The 27,091-nt window shown below is 42.8% G+C and overlaps 1 protein-coding gene across 1 annotated transcript in view; it reads left to right on the top strand.

Annotated features, from left to right (window-relative positions):
- The first annotated feature begins 7,828 nt into the window (after positions 1–7,828).
- Positions 7,829–27,091, top strand: part of cacng1b (calcium channel, voltage-dependent, gamma subunit 1b) — a 40,233-nt gene continuing 20,970 nt past the window's right edge. Inside the window, exon 1 of the mRNA XM_034189478.1 lies at positions 7,829–8,478. Coding sequence (XP_034045369.1) covers positions 8,238–8,478 — 241 coding nt within the window. The 5' untranslated portion in view covers positions 7,829–8,237. The remainder of the gene's footprint in view (positions 8,479–27,091) is intronic.

Raw genomic sequence — 27,091 nt, 5'->3', positions numbered from 1 at the left:
GTCTTGATGAGCTACGGCGTCTTAAGTGCGTAGCATAAGTGCATTTGGGGCATGTCAAAATCCCCTTTGTCATTTACATGGTAAATAGTCTGAACACAAAGTGAAGCGCAGGGCACAGAGGAGTTGTATTTAGTCTCTTAATTAATCTCGGGAGTTCTTTTGGAATGTAGCATGATTTAAACCAATCAAATTGTCATGTCATTTCTATTAAGAGCTGGAAACCGGTTCATGATTAATTAAAGCAGCAGTGTGTATTATTTAAGGGTGTTTATTAGCAGAAATCCAATATAACTTTCATATACATCTGTTCATTAGTGTGTAATTACCTCCAAGAAGAAATGGATGTGCTTTCATAAGGTTAGAATGAGCCATTTGTGTCCTCATGGGAGCAGACCCCCCATGGAGACCACTATGTTTCTATGGGAACATACCACATTTTTGAGAGTATAAGTCTGACCTTTTTTTCTGTATGTGGAACTCACTTTTTAACACAACATATCCCAGAGGGTAAGTTTGACAATGGACAGGAACTCATTGTTACATGTGCACATCACAGCCTGTACTGTTATTTAGCATAGGGATTTTTAAATTAAAAAAATATGCATGGTGGACAAATAAACATACATTGGATAACTTATTGGATTTTATTTGACATAGTCTGGACAAAAGGTATTGTCAGATGGGCACAGGTGGAGAAGTGAATATTGGATTTATGAAGGAAGATCTCATCCTGTGGTGTGCACAACAAGGATATTTTAAATGCATAAATCAGATGGATAAGTGAATGTGTGTTGACATATTGGATGTTATTTGACCCAGATGAACAGAGATTGTTGGCCCATAGCATTGGAAACATTACAATAAAAATGTGAGGACATTTAATTTTTTTAATCACCTCTTTAATTCGTGAGTTTTGTGCATTGTATATGTGCATTTTTATTACTGGCGTTTATTCTTTTATTTTGATTCCTGGGAAAAGCTGAGTGACCAGAAGACTGAAGACACAAGAAGAGGAATCTGGTGGTCTGCTCGTTGTTCAAGCAGGCGAACAAGTGTGAGAACCCTCATTTTTGTAAAATGAAGGATCATACAGTTGTGCTCATAGGTTTACATACCCTGGCAGAATTTTAGATTTTCTTTTCTTTTATTTATTTATTGCCATTTTTCAGAGAATATGAATGGTAACGCAAAAACTTTTTTTCAGTCATGGTTAGTGGCTGTGTGAAGCTGTTTATCGTCAAACAATTGTGTTGACTGTTTTTAAATAATGACAACAGAAACTATCCAAAGGCCTTGATCAAAAGTTTACATACCCCAGTTAATACTGTGTATTGCCCCCCTTTAACACTGATGACTCATTGGAGTCTTTTGTGGTAGTTTTGGACGAGGCTCTTTATTTTCCCTGATTTCTTCTTCTTGGCAAAAAGCCTCCAGTTCCTGTAAATTCCTGGGCTGTCTTGCATGAACTGCATGTTTGAGATCTCCCCAGAGTGAAACAGCAAAGGACTGCTACTACTCCAGATCTGTGCTGAACACGAACTCATGATCACCAACACAGTGTTCTATCTCCCTACCCAAAATCGGACATCATGGATCCACCCTGGCTCCAAGCATTGGCATGTAATCGACTACAGATCATCGCCTCATAGTCTCCAAATTCAAAATCTGAATCCAACCCCGGGTACTCACAGGGTCTGACACCCCCTCCACCTAATAGAACTTGAAACCCCACCTCCTTCCCACAAAAAAACAACCTTTTTTTGGGGGGGGGGGGGGTAGTTCCTCAACACATACGAGGGCTGTCAATAAAGTAGCGGTCCTTTTTATTTTTTTCAAAAACTATATGGATTTCATTCATATGTTTTTACGTCAGACATGCTTGAACCCTCGTGCGCATGCGTGAGTTTTTTCACGCCTGTCGGTGACGTCATTCGCCTGTGAGCACTCCTTGTGGGAGGAGTCGTCCAGCCCCTCGTCGGAATTCCTTTGTCTGAGAAGTTGCTGAGAGACTGGCGCGTTGTTTGATCAAAATTTTTTCTAAACCTGTGAGACACATCGAAGTGGACACGGTTCGAAAAATTAAGCTGGTTTTCAGTGAAAATTTTAACGTCTGATGAGAGATTTTGAGGTGAGACTGTCGCTTTAAGGACTTTTCACGGTGCGAGACGTGGCGCAGCGCTCTCAGGCGGCGTCATCAGCCTGTTCAAGCTGAAAACCTCCACATTTCAGGCTCTATTGATCCAGGACGTCGTGAGAGAACAGAGAAGTTTCAGAAGAAGTCGGTTTCAGCATTTTATCCGGATATTCCACTGTTAAAGGAGATTTTTTTAATGAAAGACATGCGGACGGATCCGCGCATCGGGACGCAGCCGCCGCGACGCTCCGCCACAGGAAAAACACCTCTGTTGAAAGCCTTAAGGACAAGTTGGAACATGTCCTGCCTGTTAAACAATTTCTCATATACTCACTCCACTGAAAGCCATCAAAAGCCGCCTGGATTTTACAAATGGTTATCAACACGGAGGTGTTTTTCCTGTGCCGCCGCACCGCGTCGGCTGCGTCCCGACGCGCGGATCCGTCCGCACGTCTTTCATTAAAAAAATCTCCTTTAACAGTGGAATATCCGGATAAAATGCTGAAACCGACTTCTTCTGAAACTTCTCTGTTCTCTCACGATGTCCTGGATCAATAGAGCCTGAAATGTGGAGGTTTTCAGCTTGAACAGGCTGATGACGCTGCCTGAGAGCACTGCGCGACGTCTCGCACCGTGAAAAGTCCTTAAAGCGACAGTATCACCTCAAAATCTCTCATCAGCCGTTAAAATTTTCACTGAAAACCAGCTTAATTTTTCGAACCGTGTCCACTTCAATGTGTCTCACAGGTTTAGAAAAAATTTTGATCAAACAACGCGCCAGTCTCTCAGCAACTTCTCAGACAAAGGAATTCCGACGAGGGGCTGGATGACTCCTCCCACAAGGAGTGCTCACAGGCGAATGACGTCACCGACAGGCGTGGAAAAACTCACGCATGCGCACAAGGGTTCAAGCATGTCTGATGTAAAAACATATGAATGAAATCCATATAGTTTTTGAAAAAAATAAAAAGGACCGTTACTTTATTGACAGCCCTCGTATATATCCCTTTGTATCCCATTCGCAGTGGTATGGTGGCTTAGTGGTTAACAGCGATGCCTCACAACAAGAAGGTTGTGGGATTACTTTCCACCCCTTCTGTGTGGAGTTTGCATGTTCTTTCACTTTCATGCATGGGTTTCCTCAGGGCACTTCAGTTTCCATCAGCTCTCTCACCTAGAGAGCACAACAGATGATGTACTTTCTGCGGCAGCTAAGGAAGTTCATCCTGCCAAAAACAATGATGTGAACTTCTACACTGCCAACACTGAGTCTATCAACTCTGAGTCGCTTGGCATTGTCTTGCTGAAATAAGCAGGGACGTCCCTGAAAAAGACGTTGCTTGGATGGCAGCATGTGTTGCTCCAAAACCTGGATGTACCTTTCAGCATTGATGGTGCCATCACAGATGCTGGCTTTTGAACTTTGCGCTGGTAACAATCTGGATGCTCTTTTTCCTCTTTTGTCCGGAGGACACAACGTCCATGATTTCCAAAAACAATTTGAAATGTGGACTCATCAGACCACAGCACACTTTTCCACTTTGCGTCAGTCCATTTCAAATGAGCTCGGGCCCAGAGAAGGCGGCAGCGTTTCTGGATGTTGTTGATGTATGGCTTTCGCTTTGCATGGTAGAATTTTAACTTGCACTTGTAGATGTAGCGACGAACTGTGTTAACTGACAACTGTTTCCTGAAGTGTTCCTGAGCCCACGTGATAAGATCCTTTACATAATGATGTTAGTTTTTAATGCAGTGACGCCTGAGGGATCAAAGGTCACGGGCATTCAATGTTGGTTTTCAGCCTTGCCGCTTACTTGTAGAAAGTTCTCCAGATTCTCTGAATCTTCTGATTATATATTATGACTGTAGATGATAGAATCCCTAAATTCCTTGCAACTGAACATTGAGAAACTTTGTTCTTAAACTGCTGGACAATTTTTTCATGCAGTTGTTCACAAAGTAGTGATCCTCACCCCATCTTTGCTTATGAATGGCTGAGCCTTTTGGGGATGCTCCTTTTTTACCCAATCATGACAATCACAATTAGTGTTCTCAGTTCCCAAATGTTTATTGAGTGTTGTTAGAAGGAAAGGTGATGTAACACAGTGGTAAACATACCACTGTTCCAGCTTTTTTGAAACGTGTTGCAGGCATCCATTTCAAAATGAGCAAATATTTGCACAAAAATAATAAAGTTTATCAATTTGAACATTAAATATCTTGTCTTTGTGCTGTATTCAATTGAATATAGGTTGAAAAGGATTGGCAAATCATTGTATTCTGTTTTTATTTACATTTTACGCAACGTCCCAACTTCATTGGAATTGGGATTATAGTTGTCAAACTTTGTTTTCACTGCATCATTTTCGTAGACCTAAAGTATGAATTCAGGATTGTTTTTTTAACCTACAAATTGCTCTTTAAATGTTTCAGCATTTAGTGTGATGGGAAAATGGGCCAGAGGCCTGTCTGAAGTGGGCCACAGCATTTTATAAAAAGCATGCTGTTATGTGCTGACGTGGGTCAGAGAACCGAACCAGCATCTGACAATGGCCCAGCGCTAAATAACCAGAAAGCGGTTCCAAGAAACAAATTTATTCCCCCTCATGTGCAATAATTCGTGTACAACAGAAATATTCAGCTGTCTGGCAAGGTGAAGGATGGCGCGCTCTCCAGCGCCCAAATGGATCAAAGCCCAGCACTTCTGGACTCAGATTCACCGCCGAACACCCCCCAGGTGGATATGACAAACTGACTCTGTGAAGGATGGAAAAGGTGAGGTAAGTCAACAGAGCTACAACAAATGTCCTTCAGAGGCACACAATATCAGCAACACATTCAGGTCTGAATTTAAGCTTTATGTAAATGAGCAGCTTCTCACAACAGGTGGAGGATCATCAATCCGTACGCCACGGCAGTGAGAAGCAAACTGCACAATTCTCATCAATGTTCAAATATACTGCGTAACAAAATGCCAAATTACTATTAACGATTATTCAGACAATAATCACCTCTGATGTGTGCTGACAGCATGTGTCCCTCACCCGTCCTCCTTCACAGGCACGATGTGTCAAACCCTGGCACGGTTCTCAGTGTCTCACAACCGAACGTCACAAGGTCGAGTTCCCGGCAATTCTGCTCAAATCACTCATGGCTTAAATGCAGAATGCCATCTCATTATCTGCTTCAGCTGAAAGTCTTTAAGTCTGCACGTGAGCATCATCCACAGGTGCAGCCAATAGTTCTGATGAGGGTGAAGGACTCTTCCGCCAGCACCTTCTCCACAGAAAAAAACAGTTTGCATACCACCTGGAGAGCAAAGAAAAGAAAACAGCACCAAAATGTCTAGCCAAACCCCCAACACACAACACATGCCGTGTACTCAAGCACTTCAGCAGGAGACTGTAGATGGTGCTTGAGATGACAGGCTTTTAGCTTTTCTTCCTATGACATCATAATTTAATAGATAAATGTGTCTGTGAAATGAATATATTAAATGTAACCTTTACAGATTGAAATACATGCAGTTATTTTGAAGTCACTTTCATTGAAAAATATTTTTTTTGTTGTTGTTTGTTTTGTTTTGTTATTTTTAAACAAAATTTATCATGATACAGGGTGTGGTGACGAAATATCTCGGCAATCCCCGAAGAGGGGTGAACATCTTACAGATACAGACAAGGAGCTGAGCGGCAGGTGGTGTGATTGGAATGTGAAACATCTGTGAGGGAGCACAGGTGATAAGGACACACCTACAAAGACTGACAAAGTGCACAAAACCACAGTGAATGTCTCAAGACAAACAGTAACTACAATGTAAAACTGTGAAGTAAAAACTAAAGGGGAACTACAAAACTGGCAAAAGTATGTAAGAACCCACAGTGAAACCTGGGTGAATGAATTACAACAAACCTTAAATAACTACTACAGAAAACAAGTGTAAACTAAAGGATTACGCAAAACACAACCAAAGTATAACATGTTCAAACATTCAACCAACAGGACACCAGACAGTCAGGGACATGGGGTGGAGCACAACAGGAAAAAAAAAAAAAAAAAAGAGACAGAGACCCTTGTCACCAGGCTCTAAAACTGGTTGTAAGACAAAGATAGTCTAGAATAGAGACTGAAACTAGAGGTGACACTGTGGTTTCAGGAAGTGGTTGAATGAATTTTCTGTGACGTTCTGTCACAGACTTATCAAACATTATGAAAACAGAGTTGGTTGTGTGGGCGCCACCACACAACCAACTCAATTTGGGTTAACCATAAACCAAACCCAGCCCAGTCTCACGTTTTTTTTTTTTCGTGATCCCGTCATGAAATTCAAACGTCAAATTTTCATGACAGGTTTTTTTTTAACTCACTATTACTAAACCTACTCCTACCCCCAACCCTAACCTTGACCATAACCTAACCCTACTCCTTCTCCCAACCCTAACCATAAACACCCGACCTCCCCCACCCCTTCACTTTTAATTTCGCACAGCCATCACACAATGTATTAGAATGAATTTGTGCTGCCGTGACGAAATTGAGGCGCTTTTCATGACAATATCATGAACCAATAGATTAATGTATATTTCGTGCTGCTGAATCACAGCATGCCGTGAGACCAGGTTCCCAAACCCTCAATCTAACCCTAACTCAAAACCTAATCCTCAACTCCGGGCCTGTTGACAAGTAGTCTTTCTGAAAACAGGACAGAGCCCTCAGGGGTTCTCTTTGAGAAGCCATCATGATTAGATAAAGTCTGCATTGCTATTCTCTGCTGTTTCCATAGTATGTGCATGCCAGCCAGCTCCAAATGTTTCTATTTATAGAAATGTAAAAGAACATTTAGTGTTAGCTACTTATGCATGTTCATTAGTTCATTCATTCATTTTCTATGCCTGTTTATTCCATTTGAGGGTAGATTAGATAGGACTTTTTTGACCCCTTGGGGAGACTCCCTCAGGGAAATTGAGGTTTCTGCAGCATTGTATAATAGCACACAGGGTAAGAAGCACACAGAGTATCAAAAGCCAAAAAACAAAAACAGTTTGGAAATATAAATAAAACTACAAATACACAATATAAATACCAGACATACCGATCAATACTGGTTTACTGGCTCCTACTGTTCCTCTCATTCTCATTCCCGACCCCTGTAGCAAGGAAGCTGGAGTCTATCCCAGCAGTCATAGGTTGAGATGCAGGGTGAACCCTGGACTGGATGCCAGTCCATCACAGGGCCACAAATAGACAAAACATTCAAATGCCCACCTACGGTCAATTTAGAGTTTCCAATTCACTGACCTGCATCCTGCATGTCTTTGGAAGTGGGAGAGAGCCGGAACACTTGGAAGGACCCCCCCACACATACGGCTCAAACATACCAACTTCATACATTCACACAGGTGTCCTTTAGTTTATTCCTTTATTCCTTTATTAGTTGCTGTGCCTTTGGCAACTAATAAAGGACATCTCCCTTTGTGAGTCCCCTGGTACTCAGTGCTTGAGACAAATGAGCTGGAAACTGTACCAAATATGAGAAAAAAAACAGAATGATTTGGTTCAATTATGGCCAGATATTTTTTTAAATTTCATGTCATTTTTAATTGCACAGAAATATGAAACATCTCACATCTTTTGTCTTTCATTTTAGAGTCGTTTACATGTAACTGGAACACTCAGGATCAACAGATTCTGTCTGAGTGTAAATTTAAAATGTTTGATCTTGACCTGACCCCAGTTGCTAACAGATCAGTCAGTAACCATGTCGACCCATCTATACCTTGATCACTGTCTGACTGGCCTCTGCTCACTGAGGTGATGAGGGAGGGAGGAGGAGAGGTAGAAACTAGGGCACTGTTATGTGGCCCCTTTTTCAACAGCCACCAGGCACAACGCAGAGAACGAGAAAGAAAGAGAAGACAGACGAAAGGACATCTGAAGCACGGTGAAGCTGGAGAGAAAACGGTGGAAGCTCAGGAGCTGGCGTCCGACGACCTCAAACCAACCCCGACTGTCCGACGCACCCTAAAGAGATTCACGTTAACATTTTACACAGACACGAGCAGAAAAACACTTCTCTCTCCGTGCACACACAGCGGGCAGCGAGATGTTTGGAGAGCAGGCGACAAAGGTCAAGATCACGTCTGTGGTGATTGTGGTGGGGATGTCGTCGATGCTGGCGGCGGTAGCGACTGATCACTGGGCAGTGCTGAGCCCCAGGGTGGAGAAGCTGAACGCCACCTGTGAGGCAGCCCACTTTGGCCTCTGGAGGCTCTGCAAGAAGACCATCTTCATCATGAAGGAGGACCCGCAGGGCAAAGGCTGCGGCCCCATCAGCTTACCTGGAGGTACAGTGCATCAGCTTGTTGCTTTGTGCTTACAGCCTTCAGATGTGAAATGAATGGGTGACACATTTATTTATTTAGAATTTTAGTGAATGAACTCTGGGGTTGCTATCTGATTTTTTTTTTTTTTTTTTTTTAAATATGCAATAACTTGCCATAATTTTTCATGCAGGCCTCCTCTCATTGCAAAATCTACAAAAACAGTAAGAGCACACATTGTGACTGACAGAATGGATCAAGAACCAGTAGATCATCTGTTTGGTGTGTTTATGGAAACAACCAAAAGTTGATCTCCAGTAGCAGCATTAGACTTTTTCTGCTATTTTGTTTGGCTCTATGCATTTGGGAACATGACCTGCAATTCCCCCCATACACATGCATCAATGTCAGTAGCTTCCATTCAAAGAAGAAATTTTGTGTGTGCGTGTGTGTGGTGTGTGTGTGTGTGTGTGTGTGTGTGTGTGTGTGTGTGTGTGTGTGTGTGTGTGTGTGTGTGTGTGTGTGTGTGTGTGTGTGTGTGTGTGTATGTGTGTGTGTGTGTGTGGTGGTGGTGGGGAATCAGACAAGAGGTTGGAATAAAGTAGTCTTTTTGCACATTGCAATATATACAGAAGGAATGTGAGATCAAAGAAAATACAATTCATTTTAAATACAGTCTAAATTTAACAGCAAAACAAAAAAAAAAAAACATTTTCTTGCATCGCCAGTGATGGTAGGTTTTCCATACATTGTGATACCAGCAGCAGTGTCCTGGATGACCACCAAACACAGGATTTAGAAATGAAATAAATTGAGAGTCAATCTAATTTCAAGCTACATGTAACTACACACATGCACATAATTTTCATCATGCACATCATGATAAGATGCCCAGATATGTCCAGCAGACAAGCTGACTGTGTATTACTTAAGCAGAACAAATCTCCATTTTGAACTGATTTGAGGCATCAAAAATGACCAGGGTGTTACCAGTTTATCATCATTATATTCCCCTTTAATTTTGTGAGTTACAAAATAACGTTTATATTCGGTTTTTCACTGTAGTAATTTAAATGAGCATGAATAACCTTAAACTATTGCATGACAAATGGGAATAGGCCAATCACAGTCCAGTATGCAAATGTCCTTGAGGCTGCAGAATCAGACATTCAGGGTAGTGGGCGGGGCTTGAGGCATGATTGCATAGTCATAGCTTCTGTATTTTTAACTAGACAGCACAAAATCTGCATTCAAGCCTTGTACAATAAATTGCAACCCTAAATCAAAAAAGGTGGAACGATATGGAAAATGCAAATTTAATAAACCCCGCACCCAAGATATTTCATGTTTTGTGTTGTCAACTACTAATTTTTTTTTTTAGCATACATCTATTCTTGCATTTAAAGCTTACAACACATTGTGGAAATTGCAATAGATGAAAAAAGGAATGCCAATTTCCCATGTCGACAATGCAACGGCATGTCATTTATTTCTCTTTTGGTTCACACAACACACAGAATTTATATAGCAGCTTGGCCCCGCCTATTAACCACACAGTGGTCCTGACAGGAAAACATCGACGGGGCCGGGACACTTTGGTATGCGCTTCACACATGTCAAAATTTTGTCATATGCATAACAGGAACAAACATCGGCCATTACCCACGCAGGGGTCCTGATGGAGAACATCAAAGGGGTCGAGACACTGTGATATGCGCTTCGCACATCTCTGTGTATTATCACATGCAAAACAGGGAACACACTCTAACCACAGGTGATGACACTTGGTATGGTGAATTATGTCATAATGTCCATTATGTGTTGAATGTCTACCACAACATTAAATAAATAAATACGCTGCATCAAAAAAGTATTCACAGTGCTTCACTTTTTCCAAAATGGAGTAAATTCTACACACAATACCCCATAATGACAAAATGAAAAAGTTTTTTTTTAAGCTTTTGCAAATTTATTAAAAATAAAAAACTAAGAAATCACACGTACCTAAGTATTTACACCCTTTGCTCAATACTTTGTTGATGCACTTTTGGCAGTAATTACAGCTGCCAACAACATTATTACAACTTTATTTATGAAGAACATTGTTTTTAAACATTCCAATCATTTTCTCATGAAATGTTTAAGAACAATGTTCCTCAAAGAAAGATTGCATTCGCAGACAAACTGGACATCCTCTGCCCATCTTTGCTCCTCAAAGACTCAGGCTTTTGTGGATACTGCTTTTGTAAAAAAAAGAAAAAAAAAACATTAATACAATCACCTGTTGACATCATCTCTTTGAAATAATATTATTTACTTATTTGTTAACCTCACTGCTAATTACATTACAAACACAAAATATCATGGGTTCATACTTTCTTCTTCTTCTTTATTTCAAACACATAAAAAGAAAAGAAAAAATACAATTTTTATGAGAAAATAATACAAAATACATAAAAAATAGCAAAGTTAACAGTTTATGTTACTTGTTTGAAAAGGAATCTGAAGACATTTTCACTTATTTGTGCCTACACCTTTTTATCTAGTCATCGTAATTCCTATACGATGAAACACCCAACCAATGGAAATACTATCCCTATATGCAACCCACACAATAACACTATGAACATATAGCCCAATGAATTTCAATGAAATAGAAGTCAATGTTACAATTACTGGGGCTTTTTTGTTTTTGTTTTTTGTTTGTTTGTTTGTTTGTTTGTTTTTATTTGTTGCATTTCCCATACCATACCAACTTTTTTTCTGATTTTGGGGTTGTAATTTTTCTTTAAAAAAAGACATAGACATTTGTAGCTTACTTTTACATGACTTAAAACAGCATGGAAGCGTACTGTTAAGATTTCTTTATGCACCTTAAATATCACGGACAATCTGTCGACCAATTCCAAAAAGGTAATGTCGAAAAAGCAGTTTTTAAGGAATGTAGTAAGTTCTTGTGAGAGACTGGCATCCCATCCATGGGGAGTCGTGGCCTTTCATCTGCTTCACACTGTGGCCTCTTGGGATAAACACCGGCCCGATAGGCCACAGGGCCTTACGGAGACTTACGCTCTCTTTTACAGTTATTTGGAGCGTTCTTATCTGAAGTCCCAGATGAACTCTTGGTTTGCTCAGCATTGAAGTGCATCTCCATCAATTTGTACCCAGATTGTAAAATGAGCTAGAAGCTTAACAAAAAAAAAAAAAAAAAAAAAAAGAAGAAGAAAAAAACAGTGTGAGATGTCACATGGTGCATTCTGCTGCATCACAAAAATGTCAGTTGATTGTCAAGGTAAACAAGTCTACTTGGGAAATTATTCCCTTGCATAATGCTCCTTACAGTAAATGATGGAAAGACATATTTATCCCTGTGTACTTAAAAGTTTGTTCGTGACCAGCTGTGTTTGCAGAGAGCCAGCCCTGAGGTAAACAGCGGCTCTATCCTCTGGCTGCATGTGCGTGCTGTGCAGCCTAACAGGAAGATTTCACTCTGAATCCATCATTGACTTCGCCCCCGGCTCCAGAACCTGAGGATCGGTGCAGGCCTTAATGAAGTGTGGCTTCCTGCTGCAGTTCATGAGACAGTACACCTGGGACTCTCAGGAGGGATGAAGATCTCCTTCACGGGAGGGAAAAAGGAGGCATCTGTGTGTGTGTGTGGACAGAGGAAGGAATGCCTCCTTTGTTTGGAAAAGTGGAATCACTTTTATAATATGGAAAAGGACATTTTAGATAAGAAAGTATAGGTTTATGATTTGCATCTTTGTTCTTAACGATGGCGAGACAAACAGGTGTAGATGTAGCTGCCAATTATAAAAATGTGACTGAAAATACATTCTACTCTTTCTGACTGAAAGATTCACTTATCTCGGCAGTGACATTCATGTTTTTGGCTTCCTTGGACTTTGAGGTCCAGGGACACCTGGGTAGAGCTTATGGAGTCACGAACATTTTGGTCAAAGGTGTTTAACAATGGAAATACCTTTGCAGGAGAATGAAGGTCCAAGTCTTTAATGCTTCTTGTCTTGCTGCTTGGTTGTGAAAACTGGACAATGACCTAAGGTGGACACTGTTGGAATAATTTTATATCAAAGCAGTGGGTACTTAGGGAGACTCAGATGAGGACTATCACTTGCATTGTGAGAGAATGTCAGCTGCGACATTTTGGTCACATGGTGAGCTTCTCTGTGCATGATCCAGCACACAGCTGTCTTAGTGTTGAGGACCTCAGTAGCTCTAGAAGACTGGAGATGCCCACATTTCACCTGGCTGCAGTAAGTAGATGTTGGAGATGAAGTGGTTATTGGGTGTCTACCATACAGTGCTCAAGGCAGTTCCACAGTGTGGTGGTGGATGCAGCGGCTCATGGCATCAGGATGGGTACTGCTGGAATGACTTTGTCTCAGACAAACGGTTATCCTACATTCACATTCACTACAAATGAGGGTGACAAGCAGTTGGCATTAAGCTCTGATCAGACAGAATAATGAACGATGAATAATGCCATGTAGCATAAATTTTTTTTGTGCGAGTCAAGTTATTCAAGAAACGTGGGAGAATACTGGCTCTTAGAGGCAGATTATGCAGCTAACGAGGCTCATCTCTGAGCGTGGTGCTAATTTCGTGAAGTTCAAAATTTATCAAAAATAGCGCAGGGTAATGTGGGTGTGTATGAGGTACTACGAAGACAAACGAGGATGTTAGAAGCATGTTAGTGGTGAGTACAAGGCTGTTAGAAGCTCATTATCCGAGTACCTGGCGGCTACAAGGACAGGACAGGCTATGTGCAAGAGAGCAGATTCCACTCTGAGAAATTCCTGCAATTCCTTCAGAAGAACATCATATACATTGCTAATTTTTTGAATAATCACTGAAATTTCTGACAAATCCATATGGAGCTCATTATTCATGGCTTTATTATTTGGTCTGACCAGGGCTTTAGTCACTTTATGTGCGTTTCCAGGGCGTCGCCAGCTCGTGGTTATTTGCCATGACTGTGCTCTGTGTTTAATGACAGATTATAAAGGATGAGGAAACCCGACACCATGACTATGAGTTTTTCCTCCATGCTTGACTCATTAAAGGAACCAAAGTTATCTTGATTTTCACAGTGACATTCTTGTAATGCTAGTTAGCATGCTAACATCTTTGTAAGTTGTGCTGTAAATCACTTCAGAGGTATTATCTGAATACATAAACAGTGTTTGTACATTTAGAAGTGCTTTTTTTTCCCACTTTAACTTTTACAAAATATATGGGGGGAAAAGCCAAACATATTAGATTTATACAGATATGCAGCCATTTTTGAGTGTTTTCCGCCATCTTGGATCATTTTGTTTGGGCACCATGCTGCTGGCCCAGTGGGCTGCAGAATGCCCACTCAGATTGAAAACGCAAATGTTTGGGCCTGAAAACAGGTTGGTCTTATTTTTCTACTAAGGTTTGAACTTTGAGAGTGTTTACACACGAGAGAAAAGTGAGAAAATGTTAATGCCTGTTTGAAAAAAGTGTATAAAGTGTATAGTGAGGGGTTTTACAGCCTTAAAACGTCCATAATAATTGTAAAAAATAACGCTGTCTACTTTGCGGATTTCGCTTATTGCGGGCTATTTTTAGAACGTAACTCCCGCGATAAACGAGGGACCACTGTATATCTACATGAAAGGTTTATCTTTGACCTGTTGTGTGACTGTCATGCCCAATTGCGCTGTGTTTGCGCTTGTGATGGAGGGCTGTATGTGGGGTTAATCTACTGTCTCGTGTCGTTTCTCAGATCAGTTGTTGGTTTGGTTTTGTGGTATGCAGGAGATCACTTGACCGAGGGTCTATACGTTCAAATAATAATAAAAAAATACTGTCATCACTCTTTACTCTTACTCAGTCTCTTACAACGGTGTAGCCTAAATACACAAGCTTTCTAGGAGCACACCCAATTCATTACGCACGCTCAGAGGCACGTACCCTCCGGTACGCACGTTTTTTTTGGGGGGGGGGGGCGGGGGCGACCCCGCCCCCTGTGATAAACTCATCGCCCCCTTAATATTTTTTTTCTGGCGCCGGGCCTGGGCTAATGTGATCACAGTGTTAGCTATATGAGGCTTGGATGAAGTGTAACACTTGCATTGTGAGATAATAGTTACAAAACAACAGCCATGTAGCCTGGTTTCCTGAGGATGATCCAGTGTGCGGGCGCCTCAGTGCTGAGAATCCCAGTAACTGGAGATGACCAAGGGGCGGCTCATGTATCACTTGAATGCGGCAGATGTGGTTGCAGGAGTTGGGGATGGAATGGATGGAGTGACTGTCAACTTGGACCCAGGACAATTACAGTCATGTGGTGGATGAGGCAACATGTGGCGCCATCGTGTGCTCCCAGACATGACCTCGATTTCTCTTCTTGGTGTGTCATGAACATATTTAGATAAGCCTGACATAAGTGGGTTCATGATGCCAGTACACTCCACTTGTACAAAAAAACTTGAGCTTTTAAACATTGTAATTTCTTTGCGCCATTTTGAAAAAAAGTGATTCAGGCTTTTCTGTGTTAAAATTTATAAAATTATCCTCTTTAAACTCACACTGAAAACAAATCTCTACAACTTGATATAAATAATAATAATAATAATAATAATAATAAACTATCAAAGTCAAAATGATGGGTTGCACAACAAATGTCACCCTTTAGCATAATGCAAGTAAATCATGTTTACTGTTGGGAAAGTGTAGGAACACGGACCCACAACAGGGGGCGCAAATGAACGGACAATGGAGAAAGTCAAATCACAAAGTTTTACTGTTGTGAACTCACACAACAAACACAACAGATTTACAAATACAGCAGTAACCGAATTCCAAAGGTGTCGTGTGGGCAGGCTCGACAATAGGAGACGTCTGTCCGAGTCGAACCGGAACCACCCGATTTCCTCTGCCACCGAACCCCGGGGATACTGGAGCCGCCAAGTCCCGAACCCCAAGGTGGCCACTGCCTCCGCTCGTCGGATCCGGTACTGCTGGCAAGGAACAGATACAGTCAGGTGTGGGTGCGGCTGCACCCAGCAACACACAGGGTGGAAACACCACCTCCACCTCTTGTCAGGAAAATACAGGTGAGTGCAGGAATGTGAGTACTTATCCAAAATACAGTCTCCTGCTGTCTTTTCTCTTTCTGTGTAAAGGCAAAAAGTATTTAATGGTCAAAAGATGATCCGTTTGGCTGGATACGTTACCTCCTTGGTAGAGCGATATCTCGGCAATGAGGTGGAGATGCCGTCCTGCTGATATACCTCCCTGTTGATTGATATCAGCTGTCTCGTCTCAGGTGATGGGTGACAGCTGTCACCCTGGCTGCTCCTGTGAGGCGGCAGCGCCCTCTGGTGCCTGGAGCCCGCACTCCAGACAGGGCGCCCTCTGGTGGTGGTGGGCCAGCAGTACCTCCTCTTCAGCGGCCCACACAACAGGACCACCCCCTCAACGGGCGCCTCCTGGCGCACGACCAGGCTTGTCCGGGTGACGACGGTAGAAGTCGGCCAGGAGGGCCGGGTCCAGGATGAAGCTCCTCTTCACCCAGGAGCGCTCTTCGGGGCCGTACCCTTCCCAGTCCACCAGATACTGCAAACCCCGGCCCATCCGTCGGACGTCCAGGAGCCGGCGTACAGTCCAAGCCGGCTCGCCGTCGATGATCCGGGCAGGAGGTGGTGCCGGACCCGGAGTGCAGAGGGGTGAGGTGTGATGAGGTTTGATTCTGGAAACATGGAACACTGGATGAATCCGCAGTGAGGCCGGAAGCTGAAGCCTCACTGCGGCGGGATTGATGACCTTGAGAATTTTGAACGGACCAATGTATCGTTCCTGTAGTTTTGGGGAGTCCACTTGTAGGGGAATGTCCTTGGTGGACAACCACACTTCCTGCCCAGGACGATACGTAGGAGCCGGGGTCCGCCGCCGGTCTGCATGGTTCTTCACCCTCGTCCGGGCCTTCAACAAAGCAGAACGGGCGGCACGCCACACCCGACGGCACTTCCGTAGGTGGGCCTGGACCGAGGGCACACCGACCTCTCCCTCGACCACCGGAAACAACGGGGGCTGATACCCCAAACACACCTCAAAAGGGGAGAGGCCGGTGGCTGATGATACTTGACTGTTGTGGGCGTACTCGATCCAGGCCAGGTGGGTACTCCAGGCCGTCGGGTGCGCGGCTGTCACGCAACGTAGGGTCTGCTCCATCTCTTGGTTGGCCTGTTCTGCTTGCCCGTTGGTCTGGGGGTGATACCCGGACGAGAGACTGACCGTGGCCCCCAGTTCCCGGCAGAAGCTCCTCCAGACGTGCGAGGAGAACTGGGGACCGCGATCGGAGACGATGTCTGATGGTATCCCATGCAGACGGACGACGTGGTGGACCAGGAGGTCCGCTGTCTCCTGGGCCGTTGGTAGCTTCGGGAGGGCCACGAAGTGGGCCGCCTTGGAGAATCGGTCCACTATCGTGAGGATGACGGTGTTTCCCTGGGACGGCGGGAGGCCCGTGACAAAATCCAGGCCGATGTGAGACCAGGGGCGATGAGGCACGGGCAGCGGCTGTAGCAATCCCGATGTCTTGCGGTGGTCGGCCTTGCCCCTGGCGCAGGTGGTACAGGCCTGGATGTAACCCCGGACGTCGGCCTCCAGGGACGCCCACCAGAAGCGCTGCCGGACGACTGCCACGGTTCTTCGCACCCCAGGATGACAGGAGAGCTTAGAACCGTGACAGAAGTCCAGAACTGCAGCCCTGGCTTCTGGTGGGACGTAGAGTTTGTTCTTCGGTCCGGTTCCGGGGTCCGGGTCTCGTGTCAGGGCCTCCCGGACGGTCTTCTCCACGTCCCAGTTGAGGGCGGCCACGATAGCGGACTCCGGGATGATGGGATCCGGGGGATCCGACGACTCTGTTTTGACCTCATCTTCATGTACCCGGGACAAGGCATCCGATCTTTGATTTTTGGTCCCGGGACGGTAGGTGATCCGGAAGTCAAAACGGCCGAAGAACAGTGACCAGCGGGCTTGCCTGGGATTCAGCCGCTTGGCGGTCCTGATATACTCCAGGTTCCGGTGGTCAGTGAAAACCGTGAATGGCATGGACGTTCCCTCCAACAGATGTCTCCACTCCTCAAGAGCCTCTTTCACCGCAAGGAGCTCTCAATTGCCGACGTCATAGTTCCGTTCGGCTGGGGTCAACCTGCGGGAAAAATAGGCACACGGGTGAAGGACCTTATCGGTCTTCCCGCTCTGGGATAGCACGGCTCCTATCCCTGAGTCCGAGGCGTCCACTTCAACCACTAACTGGCGACTAGGATCGGGCTGCACCAGAACAGGTGCAGACGAGAAGCGCCGTTTCAACTCCTTGAACGCGGCTTCGCAACGATCCGACCAGGTGAAGGGGACTTTTGGTGAGGTCAGGGCTGTCAGGGGGCTAACTACCTGACTGTAGCCCTTGATGAACCTCCTGTAGAAATTAGCAAAGCCTAGGAACTGTTGCAACTTCCTACGGCTTGTGGGTTGGGGCCAGTCTCTCACCGCCGCAACCTTGGCCGGATCAGGAGCGACGGAGTTGGAGGAGATAATGAACCCCAAGAAGGACAAAGACGTGCGGTGGAACTCACACTTCTCGCCCTTCACAAACAGCCGGTTCTCCAACAACCGCTGCAGGACCTGACGTACATGCTGGACATGGGTCTCAGGGTCCGGAGAAAAGATGAGTATATCGTCTAGATATACGAAGACGAACCGGTGCAGGAAATCCCGCAAGACATCGTTAACCAACGCTTGGAAAGTCGCGGGAGCGTTTGTGAGACCGAACGGCATGACCAGGTACTCAAAGTGACCTAAGGGGGTGTTAAATGCCGTCTTCCACTCGTCTCCCTTCCGGATCCGAACCAGGTGGTACGCATTTCTAAGATCGAGCTTGGTGAAAATCTGGGCTCCATGCAGGGGTGTGAACACTGAATCCAACAGGGGCAACGGGTATCGGTTGCAAATGAACGGACAATGGAGAAAGTCAAATCACAAAGTTTTACTGTTGTGAACTCACACAACAAACACAACAGATTTACAAATACAGCAGTAACCGAATTCCAAAGGTGTCGTGTGGGCAGGCTCGACGATAGGAGACGTCTGTCCGAGTCAAACCGGAACCACCCGATTTCCTCTGCCACCGAACCCCGGGGATACTGGAGCCGCCAAGTCCCGAACCCCAAGGTGGCCACTGCCTCCGCTCGTCGGATCCGGTACTGCTGGCAAGGAACAGATACAGTCAGGTGTGGGTGCGGCTGCACCCAGCAACACACAGGGTGGAAACACCACCTCCACCTCTTGTCAGGAAAATACAGGTGAGTGCAGGAATGTGAGTACTTATCCAAAATACAGTCTCCTGCTGTCTTTTCTCTTTCTGTGTAAAGGCAAAAAGTATTTAATGGTCAAAAGATGATCCGTTTGGCTGGATACGTTACCTCCTTGGTAGAGCGATATCTCGGCAATGAGGTGGAGATGCCGTCCTGCTGATATACCTCCCTGTTGATTGATATCAGCTGTCTCGTCTCAGGTGATGGGTGACAGCTGTCACCCTGGCTGCTCCTGTGAGGCGGCAGCGCCCTCTGGTGCCTGGAGCCCGCACTCCAGACAGGGCGCCCTCTGGTGGTGGTGGGCCAGCAGTACCTCCTCTTCAGCGGCCCACACAACAGTTTACAGACAGTTTTCTTTAGACAAGTTAGGGATGGATACATGAAGATTTCCAAGCCACTGCATATGTCATGGACTTTATTTACATCAGTCAGTAACAAATACAAACAAGATGGCACTGTGTTGTTAATCTGTCTGTAGTATGCAGTTCTCTACAACTGGGTGATTGTGCAAGACGGAGACAAGTGAGGGAAGCCCCCAAGACACCCGTGATTACTATGTAATTTAATTCTTCTCTGGCTGAAACTGGAGAAACTGCAAACCATACAAGTTTTGCATCACCAGTTAAATAACATCATGGTGGAGTGGAGTGGAACAGAGAAGGATTTGAAGAGGAGAAAAGACTTGAAAGTTCAACTGCAGTTTGTCTGAAGGAGCATGGGCAACTCAAGCTGAGCTCTATGTTTCCTTGTATGAAAGTTATCCTCATCGCCTCTCCATCATGAAGCTGTGACACAACAAACCAAATCTGCACAATGCTCAGTGTCTCCAGTCACATCCACAGAAGCCTACAGTTTCATCAGTGTCGTTGTGCTTCTTGGTGGCTTCCCTCACTAGTCTCCTCCTTCCATGGTTGCCCCACCCATTTTTCAGAACTGCTTACACCAGACAGATTTACCATACAGTCCCATACTGTTTGTGTTTCTTAATGATTTGTGTAAATGAAGTCCAAGATATATTCAGTGACTTGGAAATGTTCATGTATCCATCCCCTGACTCTTCTCAAGAAAACTGGCTGCCAGACTTGGACGCTGACCAGTGACCTAAGGGGATGACTGGAGGTCTTTGGTTCAATGTCCCTTCAGAAAAGATCCTTGGGTACCACTGAATTGACTTTGTACCAAACGAGCGGTTACTAAGAGAGTCTAAGATGAGGAGTATCACTTGCATTGTGAGGGAGCATCTCTGTATATGATCCAGCAGGCCTGAGTGTTGGGGACCCCAGTAGGTGGAGAAGGCCAAGGTAATGTTCAAGTTTCACCTGGCTGCAGCAGACAGATGGTTATTTTAGAGATGTGGAAAGCCTCGGAGGTTGCCATCCCAGACCCAAGGTGGTTCAGTTGTGTTGTGGATGTGGCAAAGTGCCGCACCAGTGCATGCTCCCAGACTTGACTTGAATTAAAGCTGAAAGTCTATACTATGAGCACATATTGATGTTTATTTCATCTCCATTGTGGCAATGCCCAAAGGCAAAATTGCAAACCTTATGCCATGTGTCCAAGTACTCATGACCCGGGCTGTAAAGTACTTTGTATGTCGTGTTGAGCACAAAAACCAAACATGAGACAGATGAAACCCCACAAGTCAATGTAGGCGACACATATGGGAGCAGCCATGATTGGATTTCATGATTTGCGTTTTGCTAAATGGTGGGACAATTTCGTCACCAAGAGGCGCATCAAGAAACAGTGTCTCACACAGGCAAAATTGCCCAGCTTTTGTGACGGGGGGCTGTATATCAACAGCAGCAAAGCAGTGAACCCAAATGGCTTTTGAAATTAGCTTCCCACAAATGATACATGACAGCTTGAGTGCTGTAAAAATCCACCAAACCTTTTCTGGACTGCATCACGCCACTCGGCTGGGAAATAAACAGTGCAAATGGCGCTTTTGTGTGTCTGTGTGAGTTCATACACATACGTGTACAAAGAGGCAGGGGAGGCTGAGGTTATTAGGTTATTATGAGAGCTGTTTCCAAGTGAGCGAGCATCCTATTTTGCTCCAATGTCAAAGACCACAGTGTAGAAACGTCTCACCCTCGAGTGCATTTTCAAATAAAGCATTTTCATTCAAGGTTTGCTTTTTATTTACTTTTTTTAATTTTAGGGACAGAATTTGTGATCGGTACCCTCAATTCATACTTCAAAAGCAATGATATCACCTGGCAGCAGTTCTTTTTTCTGTCTTTGCTTTATTATGGTGCACAGCAAAAACTGTGGAGGTGTAGAGATTTCAAAAGAATCTGGAGACGTACAATCTGAATGATTCACGGCTCATTACATAAATAGAAAATGTCAATGACTGATGTGAGAAGCCAATTTTTGTCCCACTTAACGATAAAGTGCAGCGTGTCGTGACGGAAATGACCCTTATATCTTTTAGTACGCAGAATTTTTCTATTTATTATTTATTTATTTTTATCACGTTTATGGATGTCCCGGATGACGAGGATTCTCCTGTGCTGTTCTGTCCTAGTTATCAAGGCCCCTTGTGGATCAGCCATTCACATCCACCATCACCTAATGTCCTGTTCACATTGACCCAGAATTACTCTTCTTGCTTCTGTGTGGCCAAAAAAAGAACAGCCCTCCCCATCACACTGAAAGATTTTGACCACAAATGAAAACTGAGGGATTTTGGTCATCAAGAACAAATAAATATAATCAAAACGCTCTATGTTTAAAAGATTCTTTGTTGCTTATGAAATTTCAACAGGATGGAATGGAATGGAAGCTTGTATAAATAAACACATAAGTAAATGAAATCAAGAATGTAGGAGTCAGAGTGAAAAAAAACATAAAAAATATGTGTAGTATATTGATGTGATAAAATGACAGAGTTAGCTATTTAATAAAGGTTATTAAAAGACAGGAAAGAAGGAGGCAGTTGAGTTTAATGGAAAGAGGCAAACTAAAATGACAGGCGATACCTCGTTCTAATCATTCTCCATGTGGAACTAAAGCGCCCCATTAGTCAGCCTACAAGGTCAATGATGCGCACCCAGATCTTCGTCTCCTCAAAGCACATTTGCTGTCTAATGTATGTTTCACAATTTAGATACAAAAAACACCTTGTTGGTACTGTAGTTTTACTTTAATTGCAATCATTATATATTCAAACAGATGTGCACTGTCAACTTAAAATAGGTGTGTTGTAATGTATCTAATGCCACAGCACATTATTTTTCCCCCTTATTTTGTAGATATTTTGCTCTAGTGTGTGACAGTTGGCTCAGTCCATTAATTTACAACATATAATTTATTTAAACAAAACATTAGAAGAATATTGTGTTTATTTATGAATATTGTATTTATATATTTACTGTGTTGTGTTTGTGCACTTTAGCTCAACTTGGTATGAAACAAGAGCAATCAGAGATTTCTGACATCCACCAATCCAGGTCCAGATCACCTCCAAAATTCAGTTGAGTCTTCCATCCCCTAATATTGATCTGTGGTGCAAATTTGGTGAGAATCCGTGAAGTAGTGTTAAAGAAATCCTTCAAAGCCTATATAAAGGGAAATCTAGATCCAGAATCCAGATCCAGCTCACCTTCAAAATTTAATGGAGTCTTTCATGGCTTAATATCTATTTGTGATGAAAATCTGGTGAGAATACGTGAGGTAGTTTTGACATAATCCTTCAATCAAAGCCTATGTAGAGTGAATCTTGATCAAGTATCTGGATCCGGATTTGGATCACCTACAAAATTCAGTGGAGTCTTCCATGCCCTAATATCTATCTGTGGTGTAAATTTGGTGAGAACCTGTGAAGTAGTTTTGATATAATCCTTAAAACTGCATATAAAGGGAAATCTTGATCCAGAATCTGGATTCAGATCCAGATCACCTCCAAAATTTAATGGAGTCTTCCATGGCCTAATATGTATCCCTGGTGAAAATTTGGTGAGAATTCGTGAAGTAGTTTTGATGTAATCTTTCAAAGCCTATATAAAGTGCTGCTTGATTCAGAATCCAGATCCAGATCACCTCCAAAATTTAATGGAGTCTTCCATGGCCTAATATCTATCGGTGGTGAAAAGGTTGTCAAAATCCGTGCAGTAGTTTTGACGTAATCCTGCTAAAAGACAGACAGACAGACAGACAAATAAATAAACACCAGTGATTTTATTACATCCCTGGCATTCTACTGGCAGAACCCACTATAATTATTCACCAGTTGGCAAAAATATCATGGATGGAAGAAGAATTAAATGTCTGAAATAGAGATTGCTTTTTAAAATTGCCAGTACACAGCTTCAGTTGCTGAAATGTAATTTCATTTTGAGCTGAAGGCCATGAACATGGACAAAATCCTCATTTACATACTTCTGTCTATGTCACGTTACTGCCCACTATCAATTGCTCATTTACTCTTCACCCACAAAATTGTCCCCACCCACAAAGGTTTGGATTGCCCACGCAATTCAGCACTCATTATCTGGAGAGTTATTAATTCAGACTATGTATACTATACTGGAATATGCTTTGCATCTCTCCAAAAATGCATCATTACAAGCAAAACACATACACTATATGTCTCATCGGTGTATTTGTGGGATTTATGTTCGAAATATGGTGCTACTGCATCATGCAACAAGAAACAAAATGAATTTAATGGGCTCATTATTTATTTATCATGCAAACACTGCATTAGCAAGCAGAAGCTTATGGGCTAATTAATGTTAATCTCAAGCATACATTAGTCCCTTCAGCTGCTCCCTTGTTTTCACTCGGGGTTGCCACAGCAGATCCAAGATGGGGCTGCATGTTGATTTGGCACAAGCTTTATGCCGGATGCCCTTCCTGACGCAACTCCACATTACATGGAGAAATGTAGCAGTGGTGGAGTTCGAATTGGGAACCTTCCTAACCTCTTAATGTTGAACTCAAGCATAAACTTCTTATTTTCAAACAAAAAATGAAACATTAATGCATGTACGTCACTGAATATAGATTAACTTTTTAAAACTTCTATATATTTTTAAAACAATAATTCAGTAAACCTTACCTTAGCCTAACCATCCTTGTTGTGATTCCAACTGTCCCACAAAGTGCAAACAAGTCAAGTGCCTAGTAGTATGAAGTAGTAGTATGAAGGTAAAATGAAGGGATATATTCCCTCTTTTTATTATATGGCTATGACGCCACTCACGCTCTGATTGGCTGATTTCCGGTCTGATATTTTCCCTTATCAGACCGTTACCATGAGAATTGGTCCGGATCTTGTATCAGATTCATTACAAACCAGAAAGCTAAAAACAAGATTCGAAAAACCAAGTCGGACATGAACATATTCCATAAATATCTAAACAGCATCAGAAAAAACACACACAGATTGAAAGCTTACCAGCTAACGAGCAGACCATCTGTTAAGCATGAAGGGGGAAAAAAGCGCCCTTATCCGTAGTTGTTGCGCCCTTATCCATAGTATATTGTTGTGCCCTTATCTATGACTAGAATGACTAAGCACAGGTCATTCCACCTGCTGGCTATTTCTGCCTGTTGCTTCATCGATGGTGCTGGCTGGCTGTTGGCTGCAGGATCATCAGCTGTCCAGAAGCTCCTCAGTAATGTCTGACTCCTTTAATCCCAAAACATTTTTGTGTGGTGGGACAGTGATAGGGACATCTCCCAGCCTGCCCTTTTCCTCCATGCCTTATCCTTCCTTTGGAGCCAGAGCCAGAAGCTCCCTTGCTCTGTGACTCTGAAAGACTTGAGGAACCGCTGTGATCCAGTGAAGCCACCGCATTTGGTCTCCACAGGAAAGGTGAATGCTCTCCACTCGGCTTGTAAGCATGTGGTTGACAGTTTCGCATACTTTTCAATTTTTCTTTCAAATGCGGCCTGCATCTCCTCTTCCAGAAGATAGAGGCTTCTGCAGCTACGACTGGAGAATTGTGCACGGTGCAAGTTTTGAATAATGCATCACTAGCTATACAGCTTCATGACGAAGTGGTATAGAGAAGGATTTTAAAAAAGAAAACTTGAAAGTTCCGCTACAATTTGCCAGAAGGTACATCGTAGATGCAAGCCTAGATTTGATCTGATTTGGTGAAACAGAATTATTCTCTGCTTTACTCCACTATGGAGCTCTGAGTGATGATGCTTGCACTATGCACATTTTCTCCAATCGCAGCCACAGAAATCTATAGCTTCTTCAGGGTTGTCTGGGTGTCTTGGTGGCTTTCCTCACTTGTTTCCTTCTTGCACAGTCTCTTATTTCTTGAGAACTGTCTGTTTGACACAGATTTACGATAGAGTGCCATACTGTTTGTATTTCTTCATAACTGATGGAAATAAAGTCCAAGACATATTCAGTGACTTGGAAATATTCATGTACCCATCACCTGACTTCTCCGAAGAAAACTGGATGTAAAAGTGATGGTATGCATGTGTTACACTAAAGGGTGCACTTACTTACTCACGCAATCATTTTGGATTTTAGATTTTTATTTCTTTTAATTCATGATGTAAATATTACTTTTCACTGTTTAAAAGGTATCATTTTCAATTTTTTTGTATAAATAGTCTGAATATTTGTTTTGTTTTTGATTTTTTTTTTTTTTTTTTTTTGATGTCCTATAAAATTAAATTTGTGTAAAAGCTCAAGGGGTTCACAAACTTTAAAGCAGTATTGTATATATATATATATATATATATATATATATATATATATATATATATATATATATATATATATATATATGTATACACACACACACACACACACACACACACACACACACACACACACACACACACACACACACACACACACACACGGTGCATCCGGAAAGTATTCACAGTGCTTCACTTTTTCCACATGTTATGTTACAGTCTTATTCCAAAATGGAGTAAATTAATTTTATCCCTCAAAATTCTACTCCCAACACCCCATAATGACCATATGAAAAAGTCTTTTTGAAATGTTTGTAAATTTATTAAAAATATAAAACTAAGAAATCACATGTTCACACCCTTTTCTCCATACGTTTCTACATACAGCCTCAAGTCTTCTGGAATGTGAATCCAGAAGCTCAGTGCACCTATCTTTAGGCAGTTTTGCCCATTCCTCTTTGCAGTACCTCTCAAGCTCCATCAGGATGAACAGGTCTGGAGAGATCTGAAAATGGGTGTGCACTGACACTCCCTGGCCAATAGGGTGACCAGATGTCCCAGTGTTTTAAAAATATGTAATTAAAACATGCATTTTAAAACTGAAGCCTGACTGTCAATAACAAAGCCAGAAACCATCTCAATGTGGGGCAAACTGGGACAAACTGGGACTGAACATCTCCAGAGATGTTCAATTGGATTCAGGTGTGAGCTCTGGCTGGGCCACTCAAGGATATTCACAGAGATGTCCTGAAGCCACTCCTTTTGACATTTTGGTTGTATGCTGAGGGCCATTTTACTGCTAAAAGATGAACCCTCGCCCCAGTCTGAGGTCAAGAGCGCTCTGGAGCAGGTTTTCATCCAGGATATCTAGTCTCCCAGTTCCTGCCCCTGAAAAACATCCCCACAATATGATGCTGGACGGTCTCCTCTCTCCACAGAGGAATGATGGAGCTCAAAATCTCAAGGATGATCCATGGAAACATGATGCCCCTGAGCTCAGTTTTGAGCTTCATGTCAAAGGCTGTGAATACTTATGTAGATGTGATTTCTTAGTTTTTTATTTTTAATAAATTTTCAAAATCTCAAAATAAAAAAAACTTTTTCACATTGTCATAATGTGTGAAGAATTTTGAGGACAAAAATTGAATTTCATCCATTTTGGAATAAAGATGTAACATGACAAAATGTAGAAAAAGTGAAGCACTGTGAATACTTTCTGGATGCACCGTAGGTACACTCACCAACCACTTTAATAGGTACACCTGTTAAATTACTTATAGAGAATGGTCCAAAAAAGAGTCATAACGTGACAGATGAGTGAGTGTGTATTATAATAATATATATTTGTGCTGTCAGGTGATTAAAAAATAATAATCTAATTAATTACAATTGTTGTGATTAATGCATCTAAATTCATTGCATTTAATTCATGTGTATTTTTTTCTTAAATAACATTCCTCCAATTACAAGGCACATACAGTGTAAAAATGAGGTACTTGGGGACATACAAACAATGAAAAAATTTCACTCTTATTAAATCAATTACAGAAATATTTTATGTACAAAAATAAACTGTTCAATCTATGAATCAA

Source organism: Thalassophryne amazonica, chromosome 16 (assembly GCF_902500255.1).
Source record: "Thalassophryne amazonica chromosome 16, fThaAma1.1, whole genome shotgun sequence".
In the NCBI taxonomy this organism is placed as follows: Eukaryota; Metazoa; Chordata; class Actinopteri; order Batrachoidiformes; family Batrachoididae; genus Thalassophryne; species Thalassophryne amazonica.
Note: the sequence above shows the minus strand (reverse complement) of the source record. Positions and strands in the feature narration are given on the sequence as shown.